Genomic DNA, 27000 nt, shown 5'->3' with positions numbered 1-27000 from the left:
TTATAGCGCCACAACAATTGTGCTAGTTTCCAACATTGCTTGCAGCTTGTGCAATGTTTTACTGTGACATCAGTCTTATTCAACAGTAAGCTACAACTAACACAAAGTACCAGAACGCAAATGACCTCACACGAGCAACAGAATTAGTCTAAAGTTTCACTAGCACAAGTGACACGAGGGGTGCCAACAAGCAGCCCCAAATGTATACACACTTGAGAAAACCGTCAAAATTGGTGACGGTAGTAAACGAGAATGCACGGTTGACTTAAACCAATCCTGCTGACAAACACTCGAAAGTTCTAACGATGACGCAAATGACGACGAGAATGACATGATGACAGAATGCTTGGAACGCAAGAATGATTTGCCTTCAGTGTTTCTGCTATGACGCGCCGACGTCATTCACCCTAGGATAGCCATGTGGCGGCAGCCTACTGTTGACCGGGTTGACTCGAACGCCATCTTCCTCATCCTGAAATAAAAGCAATGCCGCTGGATTACAATAACACACTGGTGAAGCATAAATGATTTTGTGCGAGCCCAATGCAGCCTTGGTAGAAATCATACGGGCTGCTCCACATCTTAGCTTTCCACTGAACACACAGGTTGCTCCAATGAAAGATTTTCTCACCTCAGACTCATAATCCTCGGAACTGTCTTCCTCAGAGTCATCCTCGTCCTCGGAGCCTGGGTCAACAATGGGCATGCCACCGTGGTCTCGCAGCAACAGTACCAAGCGTAACAGGTCCTTGCTGCGTGGGTCCTGCCGCTGCGCGTCCCACAGGTGGCGCAGTGCCGTCCTGCGGCCGTAGTCGGTGGCGTTGACGTCGACGCGGCCGGACTGAAGCAGCACGTTGGCCAGGTCAGGCCGGCCCAGCCGACAGGCCAGGTGCAGCGGTGTGGCACCACAGTACCGCTCCTGGGTTGACACATCAAAAGAATTTGCTGCAGATTCGTATAATACTCTTCAAATTGTTTCATTCTGCAATATTGAAACAGTGGGAGTGTGACAAGCTAGACCGGAGAGCAAAACCAGAGGTACAAGAAAAACAGGTTCACATTGAAGCCGGAGCAATCTGAAAGGTGGGCGACATTTTACTGCGGTAAGACGGCGAAGGTAGGAAGCTGCATTTTCCTACACGTAACTAAGAACTATATACAGTGGAACTCTGATTATACAACTTTCAGGGGACCACGCAAAGCTGTCGTATAATAAAAAAAAAAAACTAAGAATATATAAATGACACTCAGCCTTGCCCCAAAAATGGGATATGCCCCCTGAATATGCCCGCGGCACGACCTTGTGCCTCTGCTAGAAAGGTAGATTAAATTGTTCTTACTAGCGACAGCTAATCACAGCGTTACTTAGTTAAAAGAGATGCGAGCGAACCTCTATTCTCAAGTTTAAAAAGAATTGAATCCAACGCGCACCCTTCTACCGATAAATAGAGTCCAAAAATTGCCTGCGCGTGATAACGAAACCGTGTTGCCAATAGCCTCCAGTCAGAAGAGTCGGACACAGTGTCATCGCTGTCACATAATGGCGACCAACCACGAGTGTGCATAGAATGCCTTCGTGTGCGACTGAGCTATGCACGTTGCAATTTGTGGCCTCGTGAAGTGCAACTAGTGATGTCCTGCTGTTAGTATGAACGTCGAAGTCGAGTGAAAGCGATCGTTTACAGTGAAAACAGTTGCGTCGCACCCTTATGCGTCCGCAAGCCTGTGACTGCGAGTGCAACAAAGCAGGGAGATCAGCTGCATGTCGACCAGAAAATGTTTCCGTGAACCGAAAACATGAAAATATCAGCTTTTTGGCCGGCTGGAGCTACTTTGTGGGGATAGAGCTCGTCTAGGTAATGACCCCAGATACATACACACGATTGCGGCGTGTGTAGAAGCACACGAACTTCCAGGAGAATAAATTTTTCGTTCTAAGAAGACATCTGTCTCGCTCTCTACTTTTCTAATCGTCAACCTAGGAGAACGCAAATTTATAGTTTGCAATCGTGAATATTTGGTCCACGCTTGATTCGAGTAAAGGCGTTCTTTTTTCTTTTAGACGAAATCTGAATGTCGTCTTAAGTTGCGGGGTCGGCGTCAAACTCCGTCGTATAACCAAAGTTTTTAATACATTATTCCTACAGGGATTTTGCCGGGATTTAACGGATTCGTCGTAAAATGCGGGTAGTCGCAAAATCGGGGGACTTATAATCAAAGTTCCACTGTTAATAGTAACTGTTTTGAAAACGACACCCATCTTTGTTACTAGCAACTTAGCCAAGCTTCCCCCTTCAGCCATGCTTCCATGATTTTAGTCTCTCTTGATCTATAGTGTGAAAAAAAAAGTTTTATAATTGGAACAAGATACTAGATCAGACTGCCTGACTCTCTGCAGAGGCAGTGAACCTTGTGCTTTTGCAAAATGCCGCCACCTTGCGACTCTTCCAATAACTAGCTCAACTATTCACATGCATCCACTTACCATCCATTTGTGCAAGATGGCCAGATCGGTAAAAATGAGACTAAATAGTTGTGTAGCTTGTCATATAATACAGGGCAATGCTCAAGTTTTTGATAAAATGTGCACGAGAAAACATAGCTCGTTAGTGAGACTCTGTGGATGCCATTTTTTTTGTGTTATGATTGGCTGCAGCTAATTTGTGAAGCAGCACGGAGAAATAATGGAAGCGAGAGAGATAGCTTCACTCTATAGTTTTCCGCGCGCTTTTCTCCACTTTTCAGAATGATTGTCGCAGCTTGGCTGCTCTACTTTCGATGCGAACGCTCTATTACGGCCCAGGTAATACACTGCTGGGAAATGTCTCGTGCCTGGCTATCGCAGACGTGCGAGTGTGATGCGCACGACTGCAGAGTTGACACGAGTGCATTATGTCTCACGCTTGGGAACGGCCCTCGCCTCAAAACAGGAAAGTGAGGGCAGCTAGGCGTGATGCAGCATGACGTGCAAGACAAAAGTGTCTTGACAAAACACAAGCAAACAGAGAAACGCAATATACATCCACTTGCAGAAGTAAGCCCCAAGCTAAATAAATAAACAAATAAGAAAAGATGAAAGGACTAAGTCAACAAATCGTTCGGACATGAATAAAAACTGTTGAAATCTTCAAGAAGTTTTACAAGCCAATTAGGAGTCCTTAAGTTCCAGAGCCACACAAAGGCAGCGTGTCATACTAGACCTAACGCCAAAACGTGCTATCTTCAGTGAAAATGCCTCCTAACTTATCGATTCAGACATCTACGCAAACTTTCCTGACTTGGGTACAGGTAAGTTGAGTAAACAATATCTGCCAACATGGAGTAAAATGCTCCAAATGGCAGCCAATGTTCTTTCGCACCAGGGAAAAGTGCTGGGGACCAAATGCATCCTAAATTTGTCACGAACGCATACATCAGCTTGGCATATCTTGACCTAGTTGATGGTGCTTACTATATGACATTATCCTCCGGTAAAGATAACACGCATAAGGAATGCACCAACACTCGTCGTGATTGTGCCATTAAAGTGTGAATTGTCTTAAATACAGTGGCAAAAAGTCATACAGTAAACATTGATACTCGACTGAAATGCTCCTCACTGAAATTAACTTCACTCAAACCTCGATATAACAAAACATTGGTAATAACACATAAAGAATAGTCTATCAATAGACACAGTGTTAGGGAATTTACCTTTATAAATTTTCAGATGTTGCAAACATATTTTGCTGTAATGAAGATGCAACTTCATTATAATGAGGTTTGAGTGTATCCTTGAAAAAACAGTTCCTAAAGTTAACTAGAGGCGACTCTAGCACTGTGATAGCCCAGCGACCATAGGAATGATGACTTGTACACAGACTCACCTAGTCTTCGTACTTGTGGGTTTCAAATGCAATTGTGGCATCATTTATTGCTGTGTTTTGGTTTTGTTTCGAACAACAAAAAAAAAATTGACGGTTATAAACTTTGTGAGCCGATTCAAAATGGTGAGCCGAAAAGGTTATAGTGAAGTGCAACTGCTGAATATTTGTCGATTGTCGTTCTGTGACTAAGCAACTTCCAGGACACACGAAGCCGAAGGTATGAAAATTAGACAAATCTGTTTACTCCGCACCATTCTCATGCTCCCTGAAGCGTTGTGCATTGCAACTCTCATAGACGCTATAACCAGAGTTCCCTCCAGTGTATTTAGAGAAAACTCCAGGATAAAAGATAACACACACACACGAAATACACTAACACTCGTCTGTGTCAATCATGTGCGTGTTGTCTTTACTAGTAGTGGTGAAATGTCATACACTAAACATCGACCTTCGTTTCCTACGGTTCTCGCAGAAATTCATTATCCCCGCAACAACTCGTAGTCACTTACCCGAACGTTGGGGTCAGGCACATGTCGCAGCAGCAGCTCGACGAGGTCCAGCGAGCCGGAGCTGACCGCCAGGTGGAGTGCCGTGTCGCCCGTCAGCGTCCGCTGGGACACCAAAGCAGCTGTGCGGGCAGAATCGTGCCCGCCCGGGCGCACGCCGTAACGGGTCTGCAAGAAGTCAGTCTCCTCCTAAAGACGAGGAGGGCACGAGGGGCCCGTCACGAGAGAGACAGGGAGAGCAGTCCGAGACCGATAATGGCCAGGCGTCTTAATCGTTACAGAGCATGCAGAAAATGACCGATGATTTGCTGATCATCAGGGCGCGATAGAATTACAGACAACACAGTTACAAAGACAATTCGTTTCCTCTAGAAGACGTGGTCTCTTCCCGGATTTCAATTGCACCAGCTCGGTAAGTTTTGGGCACATGAATAAAATCGACCTCATTGTCTGCTATGCACTTCAGAAGAGCCGCCCAGACTTTGAAGTTAAAATAAAATAAAGGATACAAGCATAATGCGCTGAATTGTGATGTTATGGTGTCTTGAATGCATACGAATAAACCAATGTGGTTACTAATACTCTAGTGAGAGCACAGCTAATATTGTTACGGGGAATAAAGTATACACTGGCGAGCAAATGCGTACTGGCGAATATACTGTCGAGCAAATGCGTACAACGCTGCTGCAGTCCGAGCACGTTCACATTCAGCACTTCGTCGTCGTCATCCCCAGACATTTACTTAGCCCGTGACAATATTATCTATGCGACAAAGCCTGACAGTACAAAATAATTTAAATTATTAGTTCCTCATTTCAAGGCATTATCACTGCTTGTACAACTGTGCCCATTGCACAACTTGTTCAAGTTGCTTTTTTAGGCCATGATATATAATGCTTATCCAGAAAACATACTCTCAAATAGCCCAAATTGGTGAAGTTACATAGTCACTCAAAACTATTTGCTGAGCTTGCCACCTTTGAAGCCTTGCTATGCAAGTCAAGAACGCTACTCTAGCTTTCCATCTTTCGTGCGCATCTGCCGGAACTTTCAAGTGTCCGTATGAAATATAATCAGGTTTTAACGAAATGTGAAAAAGAAAAAGAAAAGGTATTCAAGCAGAGCACACGAAAGCATGTCCTGCCCCTGGTGAAAAAGAAAAAGAAAAGGTAGTCAAGCAGAGCAGACGAAAGCATGTCCTGCCCCTGGTTTTACCGCTGCCCAAATATGGGTGAGCAGCGGGGAATAGAGGACAAATTCTGCTGTCTCACGCACAAGAAAATCTTACCCCCTTCTTTGTAAAGTCAAAAAAGACGGCAGCTCAGCGTGAAATGCTCCAATTAGAGCAGGTTACGAAGAAAAAAAATAAAAACCTGAAAGAGTGGACAGGACATGACGAGCAAAAAAAGACCACCACTACAATATTGTAGATGACATACCTCAAGGCAAGCTCTGAGAAGTCGACACAAACTGAGTACTTCCCGATGGTTGGCCAATTCATAACAAACAACACTTGACTCTATGACAGAAAGTTAGCCTTAGTAATCAGCCATAACCACACTGGTAGAGGTTCTATACTCTAGTTGTAACGCAACCATTGATGATATTGAGAAACCACTTTGGAGACCATTCAGGTTCCTATAAGAGGGTACAAGACAGTTTTGAGTCATGTTTCACTGCATTGGTTCTCGCCAATAAAAAAAATGTGCATGCTTGAAAGAAACCGGTGCATTGAACTGCTTAGTAAGAAGTGGGAAATGTAGGTTGAATAGTTTAATCATTTCAATCCTGCCTGACAATGTAACATTGCCGCAGTAAAATGTCGTCGGGCAGTGGGGCATTACTCGACAAGTTCTTTCGTGGTTCATTGCCGTGCTGTTTTCTCGCATTAAGTGTCATCAGCAAAAGCGTAAGAAAACTTCTTTTACTTGAGTTTTGAGTCATTCAGTTTTGGACAAGAACGAACGGAAGGTGGGAAAAGGTTTCAGACGGGCCTCAAAGGGTTAGCAAATTAGTGGTTGTTATAGGGGGCATTTGCAGAGTGAACATCTAACTGCTGCTGCACAGCTTTCTGTGCGTCCTATGAAACTGTTTTTTTAATGAGCAAATACTCAGTTTGAGACCTTGTCATTTGTCCTTGCTGCACCTACAATGTCTGAAGCCGATTCATACCAAATAGCCAAACTCGCATCTCTAATAATTCTACCATCCATTCAGCAACAGCCTTCCAGCTCACCCCGGTGACGTCGGCAAGCAGGTCGCTGGCCACTCTGCAGTCGCCGCGTCGGCAGGCAATGTGCAATGGCGTCCTCCCGACATCGTCCGTTGCATCCACCGTTGCACCGGCAACGACCAGCAGGCGAGCCTCGTCGTGTCGGCCACATAGAGCAGCCACGTGCAGTGCAGTCTGCAGAACAAAAAAAGGTGCAGGTCAAGAGTGTAAATTGGAGACACTGAACTTTTTGGAGACACTGAACATTTTCAATAAATGAATAAATTGTTCTTTGACCTCTCTATTGTCATTAGTTCTGCCATCATGAAACAGTGGCCCTCAATATTACTTGCACCACGGTGGCCATGATTGAAGGGGCCTTAGGCCTATTCGCTAAATAAAGTGGAATTGCTTTTGAAATACAGTCAAAGCCCTTCATAAGAAATAGTGATGTAAGAGACACCGGTGTATCTACCTTAAAATAGGGGTTGATAAAAAATGTATTTAAGGTGCCCTCGTTGTAAGACACCTAATGTAAAAGACAATAATTCCTGCTTGGTGCATGTCTTTTATAAAGGGGTTTAACTGTGCTAGTCGAAAATGTTTACATCACCGATTGTTTTCTGCGTCCAATAAAAACCATGGAATTATTCAATCAAATCAAACACTTGATAATTATCGTGATCCTGTTTCGATTGATCTAGATTCCACTCTGTATACTGCATAAGGTTTTAAGACGACAAACCCAGATGGCACGCATGCAAGCACATGCACGCACACATCAGATGTTGAAAACACCATGTGCACTGACCTGCCCGTAGTCGTTTTGAATGTCAAGAAGATCCGGATGAGGCGTTTCACGAATTATGCGCACAAGCAGTCTCATCCAGCCTTTAATGACCGCGATGTGCAACAGCCTGTCATAAAGAAGAAAAAAACGTAAAGATAATTTTACTGCGTTCACGGTAACTTTGAGGAAGGCAAGGGTTCACACAGAATCGCAGATAACCACTAACGGAGCTTGAAGAGCCCCTTACATAAAAATCGGCACAATGTGACAGTATGCGTATTGCACATTGGCATTGTGTTGGCATTATGGATTTCCTAGAGTACACACAATGAAGTGCACACTACAGCTAACTTTTTCCACAGTGCTACATCACTTTAATAGACAAAAGCGTCATGCTGTAATGTTCATGGTTATATTGCAAATGGTGTAAGAGGCACTGTGCTGTGAACACAACCTTTATGAAAGAAAACATGGCAGTACATTGCCTGCTTTCTACTCTGCCTGCCCGTGACTACAACTAGAACTAATATTACTAGTCACTGGTGTAGCTAAGTGAAAAAAAAGTTCATGAGAAAATTTTTCGTTATTGGTAGCACATGTCAAACTATTGCTTAGGATGGCAAGTTACGAGTTGGTACGTTCCCTTTCATAAAAGCATTGAAAGTCCACATACATACTGTGAGGAATAGGCACATAACAAGGAGAACAAGTTTACCACCGTTGAGTACAAGTTTCTGATGCATGATTCCAAAGATACAGTTTGCAGGACTGAAAGGCACACATTTTCTTGCCCCTGGTTTTACCACCGCTTGAGAGGAACAAAACTGTGGGGAATAGGGGACTAGTTTTGCTGTCTCACGCAACAATAAAATTACCCTCTTCTTCGCAACATGAAAGAGAAGGTAGCTCTGCGTGAAGAGATCATGACAGAAGCATTTTCAATTACCAAGGTGTTGCGACTTGCTAAACCAGGCAAAAATACAGTGTTTTTATAACAACCCGAAACAGCACAGCAGCTCATAAGAAAGACCACAGGCTAAAGCTAAAGGCTAAACCCAACCCGACTGGTTGCCGGCCCAGTACTGTGTATGCTGTGACCATATTTTCCCAGCAAGCAAGTCACCTGACTCACTGTCTTTCACAAATATGCCTTCTTTTAGAATCCAGTCCATTATTTTAATGACAGACCTATACCTGTCATTAAAATGGCATTAAATATGCATCATTAATGTGACATTAAATGTATGTCATTTAATAATAAGCCTATGCATGCCATGCCTTTCATGATAGGCCTCCGCCTGTTAGCTACATGCCCTGCCCATGGCCATTTCTTCTTTCTGATTTTATTTTTTAACCAAGATGCCCTTAACGGCTGTTTGTTCCCTAAGCCACTCTGCTCCCTTCATGGCCCTTGAAGAACTACTGACACAAAAATTTTGGCCTCATAATTATTTGCTGCAATGCGTTGCTGGGGGCCTATTTGCCATAACACGCTAAGTTGTTTGCTCCAGCGCACAACAAATAATTACATGTTCCTCATCGTGAACCATGTCTCAGTCTTTGTTTGAAAGAGCTCTAAGCAGTAAGCCCCCGGATGAAACTCTCACCACCTAGCAAACAGAACTGCGACACACCTCCAAACAGGAAACAGGAAAGTCAGTGTTGCGAAACTATCATCACGTGTGCTGCAGCTACGGACTCGCAAGCAGCCGCTAAGTAGTAGTCTGCTGGCGCAAGCGCTACAAAAGGGCAACGGTGGCTATGACATGATCATAACTTGTTGTATCGGCTGCAGCACAGTGATGTGAGGAAAGTAGGGGTCACTTTTGAGGGTGTCAATACTGCTAGGCGTGGCGTAAGCACTCAAAGCTCGATATGAAGAACCCGGGTATAACGAAATACCGGTTACAATGAAGCGAAAGAAAAATAGTTTTGCAATATAGTGTTTGGAATAAACCTTTATGAAGAATTTTTAGATATAAGGAACTTATTTTCTAGTCAAATTCAGCTTTTTTGTAACGAGGTTTCAGTGCAGAGCTCAATAACACATGGAAACTTCAATATTCATTAACACCTTCCAAGCCATCTCTATTGTTAATATCTTGCAGGTGATATTTGCATGTTCACGGGAATCGATCCCACCCGCAAAATTTTAGTGTTCGTACCTCTTCAATCACTGTTATCCTCAATTTAAGGTAAATCCTCCTTGTAAGCCTTGATGTTTTCACTCGGTATTCAAGTACTACAGTACATCAGGGATAATGATAAACTGGCATTCATGATTTGAACCCCCCCTCGTATTCTCTACTTGCCACTTGAGTGGCCCCTTTCATTTGTAGACACTTGCAGAATAACATTCCAGGTTTCCTCCAAACAAAAAGGCCTTCTGACACATCACGGCAGAACGACAAGGCACAAACTTACGTGTCGCCATCTTCGTCCTGCGCATACATCTCTCGCACACTGAGCTTGCGGCGAAGCAGCTGCGCCTCGCAGTCCTCCTCTAGCAACAACGCCGACGAGGTCGGCTCGATGTAGCCGCTGTCCAGTTTCGCCGCCGATGCCATCTTCAGGTCACTGCTGGGCTGGACTTCTTCGTCCAGCAACCCGGAGTCAAGCATACTGCAGGTAGACCTTGAGATGATGTCTGGATCTGTTGCTGCATCAGGATACCACGAAACTTGTTATGTGGACAAGCTGGCGTTTCAATGAGACGTTATTTGAGCACAGTATGTCGCGACCCAGAAGCTCACCCCATCTCATATTTTGTTACATAGTCGAAATTGCAAATGCGCAAAAGACTCGTATAAAAAACCACCAGGCCTGCGCAGAACACGCAGCACAGTCACAGTGAATCCTGGAAGCCTACGGACCTTTCAGAGCCGTTTTTATAAACTATTCGGGTAACTGCTACTAGTACACTAACAGGGTACCCACTACACCATCAATCATCACAATTTTTGTATAGGTATCCACTATGAAATCCTTCGTCATTCCTTGGAGAAGCGCAGTATTGGCAACACACTTGCAAGAAAATTTGTGTAATTTTTTGATGCGTTGGCTGACGATTACGAAGAAATCTTCCCGTAGCTGTTTTAATGAATTGGAGCATTCGACGGCCGACTTTTCACGCAAATCACATTGTGTGACGCCAGGTTTGTTCCTTTGCTGTTACAAAACGCTTCGTTCCTCATATTAACGTGATTACTTTCCCGTTATCAAGCTCGCCTAAGGCCTGTTTGCAACGACGTTTCAAGCACCGCCATGGCTCTGTAGAAGGGGACTCGGCTTCGAATGCCACTGTGACGGTGTTTCTTATTTATCTAGCTTTTTTTTTCTTCTTATTTAACAGAATAGTGGCTATGGACAACGGTGGCGGTGGACAACTACGGCACACGCGACCCCTGTTGTGATGTCATAACGGCTTTGACTGTAACAATAATTGCTAAGGTTTTACCCGCCACAACCATGGTCCGATTATGAGGGCCGTCGTGATGGAGGCCTTTAGCATTTCACCTCGACCAAAATGTAGCCCTGGCGGCTACAGCGACCTTCGGGTCAGCAGTAAAACACCACAATTAGTTGACCACTGAGACAGGTTTGCACCTAGATACAATCAATGACTTTCCAGTTTTATACAGATACAAGATTGAAAAAACACATAGGTTTGAGACTTGACCCACGAATATTTTAGGAGAAGTACATGCATTAACCACTCTTCAGTTACGTAACATGAACAGGAAATGCCATGTTTAAACAGCTATCAGTTACGTAACATAAACAGGAAATGTCATTTTTAAACAGCTATCCATAGCTTGGGTTGGCATCTACGCCAGATGGACTTCGCTTTCAATTCAATTGCAGAAATTGCATTGCAAGGTTCTATCCTCTTACACCGATCTTTGCATGCCTTATTGGTTGATATGTGGGGTTTAACGTCCCAAAACCACTATATGATTATGAGAGACGCCGTAGTGGAGGGCTCCGGAAATTTAGACCACCTGGGGTTCTTTAACGTGCACCCAAATCTGAGCACACGGGCCTACAACATTTCCGCCTCCATCGGTTTGCATGCCTTATTCTCTACTACAATTAAAACATATAAGCTAGGTCAACTTCCTGCCATAAGTTAACACTGTTTTTATTTTTAGACAATGCATTTTTCCAAAAATTTTCACGAGAGGTAGCATAAGTGCAAGGTCATCAAAACACACAATCCACTCAAGCTCACTGACCACAAATTTTTATCTCCCCGATTACTTTTATATCTATTGGAATTGACCAATTGTAACATTCAAGTTTTCTATGCAAGTTTTCAATGTGCATTCCCTTGGATTGAAATCTCAGCATGGCATGGATATTGAGATAAGGGTCTTAAAAAACGTGCAAGAAACTACATTTTGCATGCTGAAGTAATGAACACTTGTGAGGGCAGTGATGGAAGTGACATTTTGCTTTTTGGAGCAGAAAATATGGTGCTTTGGAGCAGGCTCAAATGTATTCGGAGCAGAAAAAAAAAATGCTATAGCTCAGGGTTGCTATTGATGTTTTCGGAGTAGATGCATGTTCCCAACGACTTCTGAAGTGTAAAACATCACTTAAGCATCTAATAAATATTTATATTCATTATTGAACATGCCATATGCAGTATACAGCTAGTATACAAGCGATATAGTTGGCATAAATCATGGGCGAGGGGGGGGGGGGGGGGCAAGAAAGTTTGGACTTTTCTGGTGTTCAGACTGGGGAGTCTCCTCTTAAGCATTTTTAATGAACTTTGGGGAACGATTTCCTTGAAACTACCGTCACCCTGAAAGTTTGCTCCAATCCGGATATGCTAAGCACATTTGCAGGCTACAACTAGTAAATCTTCATATTTGCCGTGAAGTAATTAAGAGCATTGCTAATGTGTATTTTTGCAAATGAGCCAATCATGTAATTCGATGTCTTGCACAAGTAACGCTCACGACTTAGAGCAGTGGAGGCCAAGAACAACAATTGTGTTGTCTGTCACAGGCAATCTTCAGAATGTCAGCATTGATTAAATTAAAAGTACTATTAGAACTAAAATATTCACTCTTTCCTTCTCAAAATAATAAGCACAGGCCCACACTTGGTGATACATTTATGCATAGCCACAGTGTAGAGCAACAAATTAGCCCTGAAGAGAGCAGCTACCAGTTCATCGTTCAGGTTTGTCCCGTGCCTGGCTTTCGCAAATGTACGACGGTTAACGCACATTCACAGAGTTGACACGAGTTGGACAATGTCTCACGCTTGGGAACGACCCTAACCTCATAAACAAAAGGCAAGGGTAGCTAGGCGTGATGCAATTTGATGTGCAAAATGAAAATGGCATGCCGAAAAAAATTGAACAAAGACACTGTACAGTGCTCACGTGTGGAATGTGGCAGTAGAACCTCTTTAGTACGACTGGTATGCGCAACTTCTCTAGATAATGTTGTGTTGCTATGAATCCTACCAGTGAAGGTAGCGTTGGTTTTTTAATTACGAGTCAATACTACGCTGCTACGACACCAACTGGAGACTGTTTAAATGGAATTGAGCGCATTACTAACCACAAGATGCATTCCAATTTGTGAGCAATGTACTTGTAAGATGAAGTTTCTTGGCTTTCAATGAGAAAGGTATGATCTTTCTTTTTCACGTGGGTAACTTTAACTAGTGGTTCCATTGCTGCCTAGTACTTTTCAGACCCTCATCCACACATTTTATGCTCCTATGCCATTCACACATATGTAAACAAAAAATAAATTAGCCATTGAACAGATCAAACCAGACCACAATCGACAAAAGCAAGATTATCAGTAATTGTAATGAGCCGTGTTAAAGTGATTATAACCCTAATTGAAAGCGTATGAAAAAACACCCTTTCTATTGATGGGATCCAAAACCACAACCTTTGATTCTGCCTTTTTTAGGATTTCCCGGCACATGTGCTTTTTTTCCTAGCAGAAATTTATCAAATGTCTTTTCAACTCAAGGTCCTGCCTCTGGTAGTACCAGTTATCTGGGACCCAAATGACAGAAGACAGCACAGAAAAATGAAAGGGGCAGATTAAAAGCAAGTTTGTTACGTTACACTGGTTGTGTATAACAAAAAAAAAAAAAAATGAGCCCTTCGAACAATTACCCAACTTTCGTACTTTCATAGTGAATGTTTTGTCCCGGCAGACTTGATGCCTTATGTTAGCGTGCGAGGGTTTATTGGTCAGCTGGCACCTTGTGCAAAAATCGTATGTCATATGACACCCTCCTCCGGCAGTGGCGTAGCCAATGGTGGCACACACCGAGGACGCGCCTCTTCGGAAATTTTAGTTGCAATAGCATTGAGAGCCCAAAATGACACTCGATCACTGTACCCAGCCCCAACTTCAGATCCAAATGGTGTCTCTCCTCACCCCCCCCCCCCCCCCCCCCCCCCAAATAAATGTCTCCTTATGACCCTGCCCTCCAGCAAAGAGTGTTCCACACACAGCTTTAGCTACTAACATCACTGCCTAACACACCCATGAAATAAGCATGCACAAATACAAAAAAAGGTCCACTGGTAGATGGACAAATGTGTATTTCGAAGGTTGTGGGCTTGAATACTACCAATGGAAAGGGTGCTTTATTTGTCCAATTTATTTTCTTTTGATTTGGGTCATAATCATTACACTACAGTTAAAAACAACGAATCAAGTCCCCTATGCTTAGCTTGGCTCGACTGTCGGTTCGTTTCATTTTTAAGTCTAACAAAGAATTGAGCTTCTGAACGGTTCCCCTTTCGTAAAAACAGGGTACAGCCCCACTAACCAGTGGAGCAGCTCATTGATGTATAGCCAGCGTCGTATCCCGAATCCATCAGTGACTTGCGTTCATCCTTCTTCAACGGCGACACTGGCGGGGACGAGGCCGTCGGGTCTGTCCGCCCTTCCGCCCCGGGCTTCCGAGGCCCAACTCTTCGGCTCATTGTGAGTCGCTTGTGTTTGCCCTGCACAAAGAATAAACGCACTTGGCTTGACACCCTCCTCAAACTAGTCTTCCCACGGTGAATCATGGTATCAGGCACATTTAAAAGGAAACCACAGCGCATGAAAAATGCCAGGCCTGCACAGAACGCACAGCACTGTCACAGCGAAAGCTCGAAGAGCGGCGTTTCAGAGCCTTTTCTTAACACTGCTGCACATGCACTGCTGCACAAACAAGCACTTGGGAAACCCACCTCACAGGAGGGAGCAAGTCAACAACATTTCCGAGTTATCAGTCACGCGAGTTGTTTGATCACAAACACCCAGCACGCTTTAAAAAGACACACACCTGATATCAACACCACACCAGCTGCAGGTTTCGCAAACCAGTCTGCGCTTCGCATAGAGACCAAACTAACCAGCGAGATAGAGAAGCGCTGGAAACTATGCGCATAGAGTTTCTCACAAAATTACCCAGAGGGAAATCTTGCACCAGTGCGCTGCTGAATGCAACGGAATGCCGGGATATGTGATCTTCGAACTTGACTCTGATTTGTACACCTCGACAATGCGTTTGGCTTCACGTTAAAATGGTGTACTTCTTTAATAAAAGAGCATAAAATAAGCTATTTATGTTTCAACATTGCACGGGAACGTGTTTTATTTAACACTGGAACCTTAAGCGTTCATGTCCAATTTTACCAAGCATAAGAAGTAATCAACGGCGGCTAAACTTGGCAGGCAGACGACAATGCGAGCATTCCCTGTGCCACTTTATGTCGTCTGTTTTTCTTCGTCATTTAGTTGTGCCATCAAAGGGAGTGAACTTTTATTTTAGAATATAATGCGTGGTGATGAGATCCCCTTATAAACGTTTTGTCCTTTATAGAAGCTTTATTTAGGCAGTCCTATTCATTTTTGAGCCGAAGCCTCGCTCAACGCCAGCCAACACAAGCCTCACAGACACGTATACAGTTATTCTCATTGCTCCAACGGGGCGTCTCAAGATATTCGTATAGATAGTGGCCCCACATATCTGTCTAGGTATATTTGAGAGAAACTCTATGACTATGCCAAACAGAAAAAACAGTCCCAGATCTTCAACTTAAAGAGTCATTGGCTTCTGTATCAAGTTGCCACGAGGTCAAAGGAAGGGCATGTGCTTCAATCATGGAAATTCACAGGACTATGACCTGCATGCAATTAATAACATAACAACAGCTACTACGCCTTGAACAAGCAAGCCAGAGCCATGGAGAATGATGCGAGAAAAACAAATACACTCCAACACACTTTCGAGTGCCTTTGACCTCCACGTTAAATTGACCCCAAAATGAGAGATAAGGGGGGAGAAACCAGACCGGCACAAGAAGGAAAAACAAGCGACCCAAACTACGCTCTTCAATGGGGGAATTCCCCAGCCGGCCGGTCGCTACTGCTGCCAACGAAGCGTGACCAAAGAAACAAGCTAGCGAGCCGGCCAGCTGTTGCTCTAGGTCAAACTGGCACCAGGTTCAAGTAGCTAAAGAGGGGAAGCAGACACTTTGCGAAAGGGGCCTGTGTGGCTGTTCCTTTTTTTTGCGCATTCCAAGTGGCAAAAGAGCGAATCGAAAAAGAGAAATGGCCACGTAAACATCACGCACATACACAAAAATACACCGATAAAAGTAGTGCCCGGCGAGTAGGGGGTAGGTATAGAAGGCCGCGAGGCGAGAGAGGTCATGAAGAGAAGACCCGTCCAGATTGAAGATAGTGCACCGATACTTCCGACCCTGCTCCCATTTTGAATGCCAGGATTGCAAGCAGGCAAACATTTGAGAGGCTACAGTGAAAGCCATGGCAAAATGTATCACATTAGGATGAGAACTTCTCTACGAATACTGTCTCTTAACATTCAGAAACTAATCTAAGAGCCGCCGCATATATACATTTGCAAACTTAACTGAAAATCCATCTACACGTTAAACGAGACACATTGTCAACTGGTACGCTCCACGGCCTCGTACAAACTATAAGTCACAGCTACTACAATTTTGCCTACCCACTGTACTAAATACGTTGAAATTAACAAGCGATACTTTACATGTAATGCCTAAAAATTCTATTTGAAGTATGGTTTCTTCAAATGTTTTTACTTCTATGAAAAATGCTTCTTGAATGTTTGTCTTGATTTTTGCAGTGTGAATTCAAATGCTTGCCTCAATTAAACCATTCTTGGTACAACACATTGCTGCCATTGTGTCGTGGTGGCGTGGCTTGTCAAGCTGCTGATATTCCAGTTTTTACCCTGCTATCCTCACCATGAATAATACATTTCCTTTTTCCTATTCTACCTTTGTTATAATTGTAAACATTATTATGTATCGGTTATGGTGAAATAAACCAAATCTCAAAACTTATGCAAGTGCTGATGCAGCATCTTGTATGGTGGTGCTTATGATTGTGAACACTGTGTGCCAAGAGCCCATATGCTGCCCTGTGCATCGAACTTATGACTACGATAATTATTAGTTTGAGCAACCATGTATTATTAAATACCAAAAATTCAAGAGCTCTTGTCCTATAAGGAAAAATGGGGCAGGCAAAGCTTAGCGTCTGCATGCCGGACTTACTACTTTGCACAATGCTCCCTTCTCACTTTTTCCTTCCTCTATGCTGGGACTTGGACCTTCATCCACGCCCATTGTAGCTCAACACCTCAATTACCACATGGCAACGACGCTAGCAATGCATCCATATCTCGGCAACAATGAAATCGCAGGGATGTGAAATGACAAGCGACACCGATAAAAGATCTCGCAAGCAGCTGATTTTTGAATTATTGGAAAAACTGCGCATATGAAAACATACTTGACTGGCACACCCTTGAGGGCAGCATTTCCTTAGGCTCGCCATCACTTGGGTTTTCACAAACTGATACGACACTGCTGGTATCTACAAGTTATAGGAGCTTGGCTTAGGAAGCCAATCCTATTTGGCTGGAATGGGTTACAATGGGCACACTAGGTGTGTAACCACGCACTACACATTTGTGCAGCCCCCCCCCCCCCCCCCCCCCGAGATTACAACCTTTGCATTCGGCACTGCATTCCTTTCCATCAATGTTGTCCACACTACTTTGTGACAATGGTTTCTATGTGCATGCAAGAACAAATAAGCGACTTTTCTAAACTTGCGAGGTCCTGTCAGCAGTTTTAAGATGTCGCAGAAGTACAACCTCCACGTAATAACTTGTGTGACATATAAATGTAACAAAGGAACTGTCCCGTTTGATCCGTGCCTACAGCTGGGTGTTCAAGTACGAACAAAAGGGGGCGACTTATTCTCATTTAACTTCAATAAAGACCCATATCAGTAATCGGAAAGCACTACAATGTAGAACCTCAATTAACTAGATAAAATGACATGGCTAGTAATCTCAGCAACAACGGTTCAATTAAATTAGTTGATTCTGCAACTGGACAAAAGATTACTTTACGAGAAGCCTTCATAAAAGAAAAAATGCTCGCAATGAAGCAGACCTGTTAAAAACATTCAGCAGACATTCAAAAATTCTATTAAAACTCTCCCCCTCCTCCCATCTTTATTTTTTTAATGCTTGTTGACCATAACACTTTTTAAGCTGCCAAGTCTTGAAATGATGACTTCAGTTTGTTAAAAAAAAAAGAGGACACCAGAATTACTTGCCAAGAGATTTTCACACAGTTCCATGAAACTATTGTTCTTTTCCATGAACTGACATCACAGTATCTTTGTTCAAGGAACAGTGCCCACTATGGCTGCAGTACGTAAAAATTTTAAAGATTAATAAAAAAAATAAACTGAAAGCTCACTTGACATACCTCTCTTGCCAATATGGTCTCATCTTCAGCACAGTCAACAACAATAACCTTCTGACAGACACGAACAGTGCGACACAAGGTCGACATGAAAGTTTGCTAGAATGACGCCTTTTATAGGGGTGTGCCTCCAACAACTGCTGTCATAAATGAACAGTTTATGCTTTCATTCCCTCTCAAACGAAACCACAGGGGGCAGAAGAGTGCATGTGCTTGTAGCGCCCCCACACGTCATGTCAAAATGACATTTCACAATCACCCCCCCCCCCCCCCCCCCCGAAGAAAGAGGCATGCACCGACAAGTGCACATGGGGACACTTTATCAACAACGCCACCCCTCCAGTGTGGAAGCGGGCCGGCCATTCCATACAGACTGGGTTAACCCCCAAGTTTGATAACGGAGTGAGAGGAGAGGGGTTTGAAGGTGTACCCCCTCGCCACTTCTTTGTCAGAGGAATTCGGGAAGCGTACCTGTGCTTTCCTATGTGAAAGAGAAAGAAACAAATAAAGCAGACATGGAGCGAGGACGGTCGCCCCCTGATGTTTGTCACTGCTTTAGAAACGTCATTATTGAATATATATATATATATATATATATATATATATATATATATATATATATATATATATATATATATATATATATATATATATATATATGAGAGGAGAAAGCTTCGAACCTCATCCCCTTTGCCTGTTTCCTTGTTCTTAGCGCCCCCTTTAAAGGGGTGACGACAAATACAGGCATTCGGCGAAGCCCCGCGAATGTTGTCCGTAATATGGCAACGTCGATGGTTCGACGGAACCACTTCGGGGGAAACCCTACGGGGCCGGGATCCGATGCATGGCGGAACGGCTGGGCACCGTATCCGATAGAAATAACAGGAGGCCACGATGAGAATAAACAGGAATGGAGGAGGAGGAGGGGTGGATATGGTGGCGCCTCATCCATTTGTGGCGCGCCATTTTCGATAGGGTACAACAGCGCGGCAGCCGGAATACCCCAGACGTCAACATAGCGACGGGATCGCGTAATCCCACCAGCGCCGCAGCAGCTGCCGTCGAAAATATCTATCCCCCTCTCCCTCTTACACCCCCCCCCCCTTTTTTTTTCCGGCGTCAAGGCCAACGACTGCGTTGTGGCCGCCCCAGCCGTGGCCGAACTTGCGTCAACGGTAAAAAAAACGCGGCAGCAATCGAACGGTAGTGGAGGTAGATGACATATGGCCGCGGCCGCAGATGGTGGCGCAAATAACACCAGGTGGCACTAACCGCCTGACCCGAAGAACGGTGAAGGTCGCGGGATCGAATACCGGCCGCAGTGACATGCAGTACTTCGACGGAGGCAGGATGCTGGAGGGCCGTGCGCTTATATTTGGGCGCAGGTTAAACCCAAAAGGTCGAAATTTCTGGAGCCCCTCCACTACGGCGTCCCCATAGCGTACTTGCTCAATACGACCATGATGGTCAATTGTAACGCGAGGGTCAACTTTCAGGCGGCAAAAAATCTTGAGGACGTAAAAACCCCAACAAATTAATTATTATTAATACAAGGTGGTACGAATAGCTCCCGCCACAACGGTGTATCTCCTATAACGAACGCTTCCCGCTATAGTTCCCTATCAGACGTCGCAGATAAAAATAAAACAGGCATTCAGAACGGAACGCCACACGAACGAATAGCGCTTCGAAAGAGCAACGCACAAACTTCTCGTAGCCAAGAAAGAGAGAGAGGCAGGAAATTACGATGGCCGCGCGAGAAAGAATCAAGACCTGTGTACACACGGAAGACGACCCCCGTCTTGTCAAGAGAACTCGCTTCAAAAACATTCCGCCTACACGAATACGCGGTCAAGTTTGACAAAGTCGACCTACCGAAAAAAGAAGTGACGAAACGTTTCCTTCTCATTATCCTGTCTTCCAGTCTGAACAACAATTTGCTAGAAGGGGCCCTGTTTATTTCTCCGCTGAAATACGAGGTCCCCCCCAATCATCGCGGTTACGATAGTTGGCTCGCGAAGCGGCGCTATCGCTTAATCCGATAGACCACTGTGACGTTGCTTTCAATGATAAAAGTCATTGACAGCCAATTTTTTTTATGGTACTTATTTTCTTCAGCGCGACGGATCGAATGCTTACCGTTCCGAGTGTCTAATCACGGAAAGTGAACGCGGGAAACTTAACCCGAACTTTTCGATCTGCGACGACCAGGAACATGCTGCAAACAGTGAACACCAGAGGACGCACGCGCGCCCGGTGTTTAATCAGCGGAATGGTTCTAGGTACGCGATTGTGACTTTAGCGGCCTCGAGAAAACAAGGTACACACGTTTCGACGCGCCGGCGTGGCTTATCGCCAGCGATAGACGCTCCCAAACCCGACTTTGGCGCAATTCGCGTTGATGTCATCAGGATGGCGTAGTAAATCCGGTTCGGCGCAGTAGTGGAACCACTGCAAGAGGGTACCCAAGTTCGAGACGTACCGCCTTCCCTAGGCTTCACACCGTAACCACCAGAAGAATCTAGTCACGTTGGTAACCACCTCCCCTCACCAGTGCTCCATCCTCTCCACCCTTAGTCACGTTACCTTTTTTCGGCGCAATCATTTTCCCTCTCACATTACGCCCTCCTCACAACGCTGCTCACGTGACATTCTAGCGCGACCATGCCAACGAGGCCGACGGACCGCACAAACAAGCCTCGCTTTCAAAAATCGCCAAGAATTTGGTGTTATTCCAACGCCCACCGGATGATGTGACCCAACGCGCGCCCGAGTGTGTCGATGCAGCGACGAAGAGTTTAAAAAAGAAAAAAAAAAACAAATACTTCGTAAGAGATAAAGCCGCGGCATACGTGGCGATGATTACGCTGCCGCCAACAGTTGGCATGTAGGAAAAAAAAAAAAAGAAAAAGGACGCCCTTTCGCTAAGCGCGAGGGAAATACCCGAAGGGTGAGGAAAGCAGCTAGCCCACCGAGCGTGGAGATGGTGATCTTGAGAACGGAACCGTACAGTTTTTTTTTTTACTTATTTGAAAATGCGCGCTTTGCTACAGCAGTCGCGAGTGGATGACACGGAAACCAAAAAAAAAAAAACGGCTACCAGACAAGAAAATTCTGAAACATGCCTTTACCTTTTTTTTTACCGCCATCACCAACACAAAAAATGCGTTACCGACATAACAGCGATCGCTCTCGTTAAATGTGTGCAGCGCGTTGCGAGAAGGGTAGCTAACCGACAACAGAGATGTACGTACAGCTTCGTGAAATTGAAGGGCGCGAGAAAAAAAAAAAATACCTGGGCCGTTTCAGAGGATGAATAACTTGTAGCCAATCTGGGTAGGACACAACACAGAGGTGATACGTACATCATTTTGATGAAAGGTACAGCAGCTTTTTTTTTTTTTTCATTTAGCGAGTGCTCCTTGAAAGCACTTCCACCTCGACATACTTTGGCCAGGTGTGCAGAGCACTACTTATTTACACATTTGTTTACTCCATTTGTTATTTATAATTTTTATCAGTTATCGTCTTCAAAACTCCTTAGCTTCTACAGCACTCTGCACGATCTTTTACGAGAGATGAAAAGAACACTAAGAGAACATGACGGAGGGGGTATTTCCCCAGAGTCGGCTGGCCGGCCTGGCACGGCAGCCGTAGCAGCGGTCCCACCTATGCCGTGCCATGTGAGCAAGCAAGACCAGCAGGAAGTCTTGGCGTGGGTTCCTAGGGGAGACGTAACCGGCACAGCAGGACGTCGTTCATCCGGATTAGTCACACACACACGCGCGCGCGCCACAGAGAAGACGATTCCACCACCGGGGAGAGACGGGAAGAGCGGAACGAAAAATAGAAATGAAATAATGAAGTGCAGTAACGGCTCGAACGGATGCGATGGACACAAAGATGAACCGGACCTCTCTTGCGCAATTCTCGCGCCGCCGACTGCAGAACCGATCCCTCGGCACGCGCGTTCCTTTGGCCGATGCTTCTGTGCCTCAGGGGAGTCCCATGTGCGAAGAACCAATTAAAAAAAAAAAAACATGCATGCCTTAAATCAAACTTCGCTTCCAAATGCGGTCATAGTTTTTGTACCGGCAATAGGTAGCTTAGACGCTTGCGCTCTCCGTCGTGCGTGCCAGAAAGCAGGCTCTGTAGCGTGGATGACGCTGAAGAACTGATGGCGGGCAAGGTTATCGCGTTACACAGACAGATAATGCGGTACTCCCCCAGTGATCGCATAGCAAACATTTTTATGGGGGGCGCCACTTGTTATCCGTTCACTGACAATTCCGGGAACTGAAGATGGCTAGCGCCGCGCCATGATAGCGAAGTATCGCCGAAGGCCTGATAGCACCGGCAGGGCCTTTTGAGACGTCGTGAAACCATAAGCTCTAGTATAACAAATATGAGAAAGGTTGAGGTTGCCCAGAAGTTTGTACTTGTTATCTGTTCACTGATATTTCCGGGAAGATATATTTCCGTATCTGGCTAGATACGGGAAGTGCATAGAGACGCATCACCCAAGACCCAATATCGTCGGCAAGGATCTTTGGTGTGTCATTACGCCACGAGTTCAGCAAATATCGCAAAAGTTGATGGAACATCACATCGTAGTTTGGTGCAATGACTCGTTAATCACGTATCAGCCTTATGGGCGAACGTAAAGAACTGAAAAGAAATGTCACACTATATATTCTCAATTGAAGCATTCTAAAGAGAGCCAAGTCGATTGAAGCCTGTAGAAAAGAGGCGGGTCTCCATTTATCATTAGACTAGTCTTATCTCTCCGTACGCCCAGCGATCTCCAAAGCAATTTCGATCATCTTTACGTAGTTGCAAGCAAACGTGAGACATTCAGCCGTTTAAAGTGGCACTTCGGGATGACTGCACTTACGTAAAGCTACACGAAAGAAGAAAAAAAAAGAAAAACTGAAATCGACATGAGCCGATATACCGTTAATGAGACGACTGGAAGTTCTGAAGTCAACAAAAAAACCGGTTGTAGGTTGATGCTTCAGCGGATACAGGCGTACAAGAAAGCCACCTTTGTCCCCCCTTCCACCGCTTTCTGAATTTCAGTGATTCACATTTCAACGTTTTAGGGGCTATATTCGTGTGTAGCCTGGTACCAACTTGCTTCAAAAAGCAACTTTGTTGAACTTCTTGATATAAAAAAGCAAATACCCAAACATAACGGCCTAGATTGTATTTGCTCCAGACAATTTCGGAAACGACAAACACTCGTATATGCTGTATTTGGTGAGACGCACCGGCGGGAAGGTTTCATCAAACATGGTATGGGAGTAAATGCACTGACACTACGCCACTTTCACTAGCTCATGCGACACCTTACGCACAAACTCTGACGTCTTGGAAGAACAAGAAAGAAAAATGAGGGCAATTCGATCTGAACTCTGACGTCTTGGAAGAACAAGAAAGAAAAATGAGGGCAATTCGATCTGCAAAAAGCGTCAGGCAGTCTGCGACAGACCACAGGTGCAATCGATCGCGGAGACGAGGGGGGGGGGGGCAAAAATAGGAACCACGTTGGAACAAAGAAGGAGGGGAGGGGGATCAACTACGTCACACAAATTCAGGATGGCGTGGGCAAGGGGTAGATTGAGATTACGCAAATCCTTTCGAATGCTATCGATAAAACAGGCGATAGTTTCACCGGAAAAAGAAAAGTGATTTCCACGGGGGCTGAAGCAAAATCGTGGGGAATTTCGCGCGAAACGTGACCGTGAAGACGCGTTGCACAACGCGACACAAGAAGAAAAACGGGTGGTGTACACGTCGAACGGAGAAATGTCGTTAAGGCATGACGACACTGCACAGGTCAATCACTAGCTCAGAGGCGATGTCCATAACCTCACTGCCGGGTTCGTAGGCCTCTCTGACGAAAGGCAGGGCTGTCGCGTCTCGAAGAAACAGGCTACGCAAATCTTGAAGTAAAAACAAGAGGACAAGACAGACGACGCACGGGGAACCGGGATACGCGATATCAGAAGAGACCAACTTCCTTAGGCCTAGCGTTGAAGAACTGGGCCAAGCTCACGGGTCCCTTACCTCGTGGGTTATCCGTATGCAGACGAGCTTGGCACGTTGCAACAAAATCCTCGGCGATGCCTTGCTTCTCTCACAGGCACGGTATCCCTTGTTCACCACTCGGTCAGAGGACGGAGATAACCGCCATCGGCCGTATGCTGCGGCGTCCGCGAAATGAGGCACAGCATATTCGTTCACCGTCAAGCCCCCGAACGGTGGGGGAAACCCCACTCGAAGCGGGCGGCGGCAAAGGAGGCTTGGCGCGGCGGCGGCGACTAGGGAGAGGAAACCGGTAGTTTCGCCACACAGCGGCCTGGACCGACCCAGCCAATGGGAACAATGCTAGCGACGCTCCGACCAATGGAAGCACGGCGTTAGTGTCACGTGCCTTGCTTTTTTTATAAAAAGTGGAGGCAACCGGAAGTTTGAACTGCTCTCGCAAGTACATGGATGGATGACCTCGCCACTCTACTTTTTTTTTCCTGCTCGTTGTGTTGTCTGTACCCTACTGGCTGGGAATGGTGTGTTTCCGTTGCGTGTATTCTAGCCGCAGGTTTTTTTTTTCCCTTTCTGCCGCATTGGTTGGCCGTACCCCGCTGCGTATGGTGGAGTAAAAAAAAAAAAAAAAAAACGCGACCAGTCAGTTTGCGTGCAGTCTGCGTTCCACTCGTATTGTTCAAAGCGGGCATCATTAAAACGAAAAGCGGCGTTACTTGGCCGGAAAGTCTTGTTGATTCTCTCTTCGACTGGAGAGTCTTATCACGACTGGGAACTGCAAGGCGTGCGAAAGTCGCTGAGCGAGCGAAACGGGAAGGGAGCGGAAGCCTTTGCTGGCGTTTCCCCGTGTATTTTCATCGGAAAGTGTTTGTTTCTGGCAATGTGGCCAGAGAGAAACGCTCTAACCACCTCTTTGGGGGTCGCTTACTTTTCCCCAGCCATCGATCCGAACGTTGTGACGGTGGTCGATGCGCTAGAGTTCTCGCGGCCAAAATTAGTCACGGGTTCAGGTGAGTTCACCGCCTTCTCCGAAACCGAAACTGACGCGATTCGTAAGGCCTCGTCAGTGAATGCCTCGTGCACAGTTCCAACGCCGTAGTTATAAGTTGTTCACGGTTCGAAATCTGCAATAGTGAATAAGCAGTTTATCCAAAACTTTCACATGTTGTGCGATTGCGGCAAAAAAGTCAGCGGCAGTTTACGAAATACAGAGCTAGAAACTTTTTTTTTTTTTCCCCAGAGCTTCATGATCAGATTGTTCTCCTGATCATTTCCCCTGAAGTTCCTCGTAGAACTTAGCAGCCAGAGCATTACGAAAAAAATCGAGAGCATTGCAAGGTTGATAATTCAACGCTGAACGCTTATGCAATGCCCTCGGTGTGTTTCAATTAAAATCAGTGGGCTTATGGAAAATGTTGTTGCTTTATGACTGAAAGCTTACAAGCCATATTAGAAAAAAATATAATGAATAAGTGAAATTAACGATCCGTGGAAGTCCGCTAGCTGCAGATCAGAAGTTGGTGGCTCAAAAGTGGTGGACGTGACTTGATATATATCAGAACGTCGCGATTACACACGAAACTTTATTCGTGGTTCTGAGATAACACTATTCCAGCGGTGCACTAAAATTTAAAAGCTAAAGACAAAAGAAACGGTCGTCGATGTAAGATCCCTGAATACAATGAATTCAATGGTATTCAAAATCAAACGTCTGAAGATATACATACATCAGCTGGCACAACACAAACTTTGCGTCACCGAAGAACGCAGATCGTAGCTGTATTTAATACTAATTACAGGATAGTTTCCAACACTGTGAGTCTGAAAAACCTCAGCGGTTTCGTCCATAAATCAAAACATTGCTGAGGGGCAGAGTAAAATAACTCCAAACATGCAAGAAATCGCGAAAAAGTAGTAGTATTTCAATGAATCACGCAAAATTGATTCAACACTGCCGAAAAAAGTAATAAAAGGAAGTATCAACAAAAATGAGAACAATAATAATACTATAGCTAATCAGGTTACTGTTATAACTCGTACAGCTTGTTCTCGCACATTTTATAATAACGAAGATAGTCAATAATCAAGTATTTTAAGAGGTTAATTGTCTCTTCTAAAGAAGAAATTCAGTTAATTCCCGTCAAAGCAACCGTATGCCATGACGACATGACCAGAATACAGGGTTCTAATCACGTGATATGATGCAGTGGCGGGTGAATGGACAACCTAGCCTCAGTTCAATAAGAGGTGCTGTACGTAACGGAGTTCTGCGAAGTATGTATGACGTCATCCCCACTCCGCGCCCTTTGATGTCGTGGAGATTCTGTAACGTAGCATCGTCACGCCAACAGGTAATTCCCCTCGCAAAAGGGGACAGTGAGTGAGCTTGTAGTTTGTACGGGACCTAAGAAAAGGGCACGGTTTCCGGCTGTCCTCGGAAATAGCGCAGCACCTTGCATGTAAATGACCTACAAGATTTGCGAAATAATTTTTTTAGGGCAGACTGAGGCCGTAATATTCTGAATGGGCCTTTTCGGGTTCCAACAGCTACTCTATAGCCGAAATCGAAACTGGTGGCCAGTAGAAAATCTCGGGTGCAAGGTATTTCTCGTGATAATTTGCAAATGTTGCCAACCATGGTGATATGGTGCCTAATGGCGCTCCCAAAAAAGCACGGCGCGAGTGACGTCACCGCCGTTGCGCATGCGCAGATGGTCTCCTGAAAAAAAGGTCCATTTCTCTGTCTGCACACTACCCGTCATGAGCGA

At 44.9% G+C, this 27000-nt stretch overlaps 1 protein-coding gene across 2 annotated transcripts; it reads right to left on the bottom strand.

Annotated features, from left to right (window-relative positions):
* Positions 1-24558, bottom strand: LOC119164101 (NF-kappa-B inhibitor cactus-like). 2 transcript variants are annotated; one of them, XM_037416207.2, is made up of 8 exons: positions 24257-24558; positions 14194-14371; positions 9799-10033; positions 7396-7501; positions 6609-6779; positions 4376-4561; positions 632-919; positions 1-472 (listed from the first exon to the last, which is right to left on the bottom strand). In XM_037416207.2, exons 2-8 carry the CDS (start codon positions 14348-14350, stop codon positions 383-385), a joined length of 1233 nt encoding a protein of 410 aa, XP_037272104.2. In that variant the 5' UTR covers positions 14351-14371; positions 24257-24558; the 3' UTR covers positions 1-382. The 2 variants fall into 2 exon arrangements, with proteins under 2 accessions (XP_037272104.2, XP_075727123.1); XM_075871008.1 differs by having other exon boundaries at positions 4376-4540; positions 24257-24492.
* Between the last annotated feature and the right edge of the window lie 2442 nt (positions 24559-27000).

The sequence above is a fragment of the Rhipicephalus microplus genome, chromosome 8 (genome assembly GCF_043290135.1).
Source record: "Rhipicephalus microplus isolate Deutch F79 chromosome 8, USDA_Rmic, whole genome shotgun sequence".
Lineage (NCBI taxonomy): Eukaryota > Metazoa > Arthropoda > Arachnida > Ixodida > Ixodidae > Rhipicephalus > Rhipicephalus microplus.
The sequence above is the reverse complement of the archived record's forward strand: the minus strand, read 5'-3'. Positions and strand labels throughout refer to the sequence as shown.

Coding starts and splice junctions, on each gene's coding strand:
- LOC119164101 (XM_037416207.2), bottom strand. CDS start 14,350: ATGAGCCGAAGAGTTGGGCCTCGGAAGCCCGGGGCGGAAGGGCGGACA. Junction 10,034..14,193: donor ATCAATGAGCTGCTCCACTG/GTTAGTGGGGCT, acceptor ATCCTGATGCAG/CAACAGATCCAGACATCATC. Junction 473..631: donor CCGAGGATTATGAGTCTGAG/GTGAGAAAATCT, acceptor CTTTTATTTCAG/GATGAGGAAGATGGCGTTCG.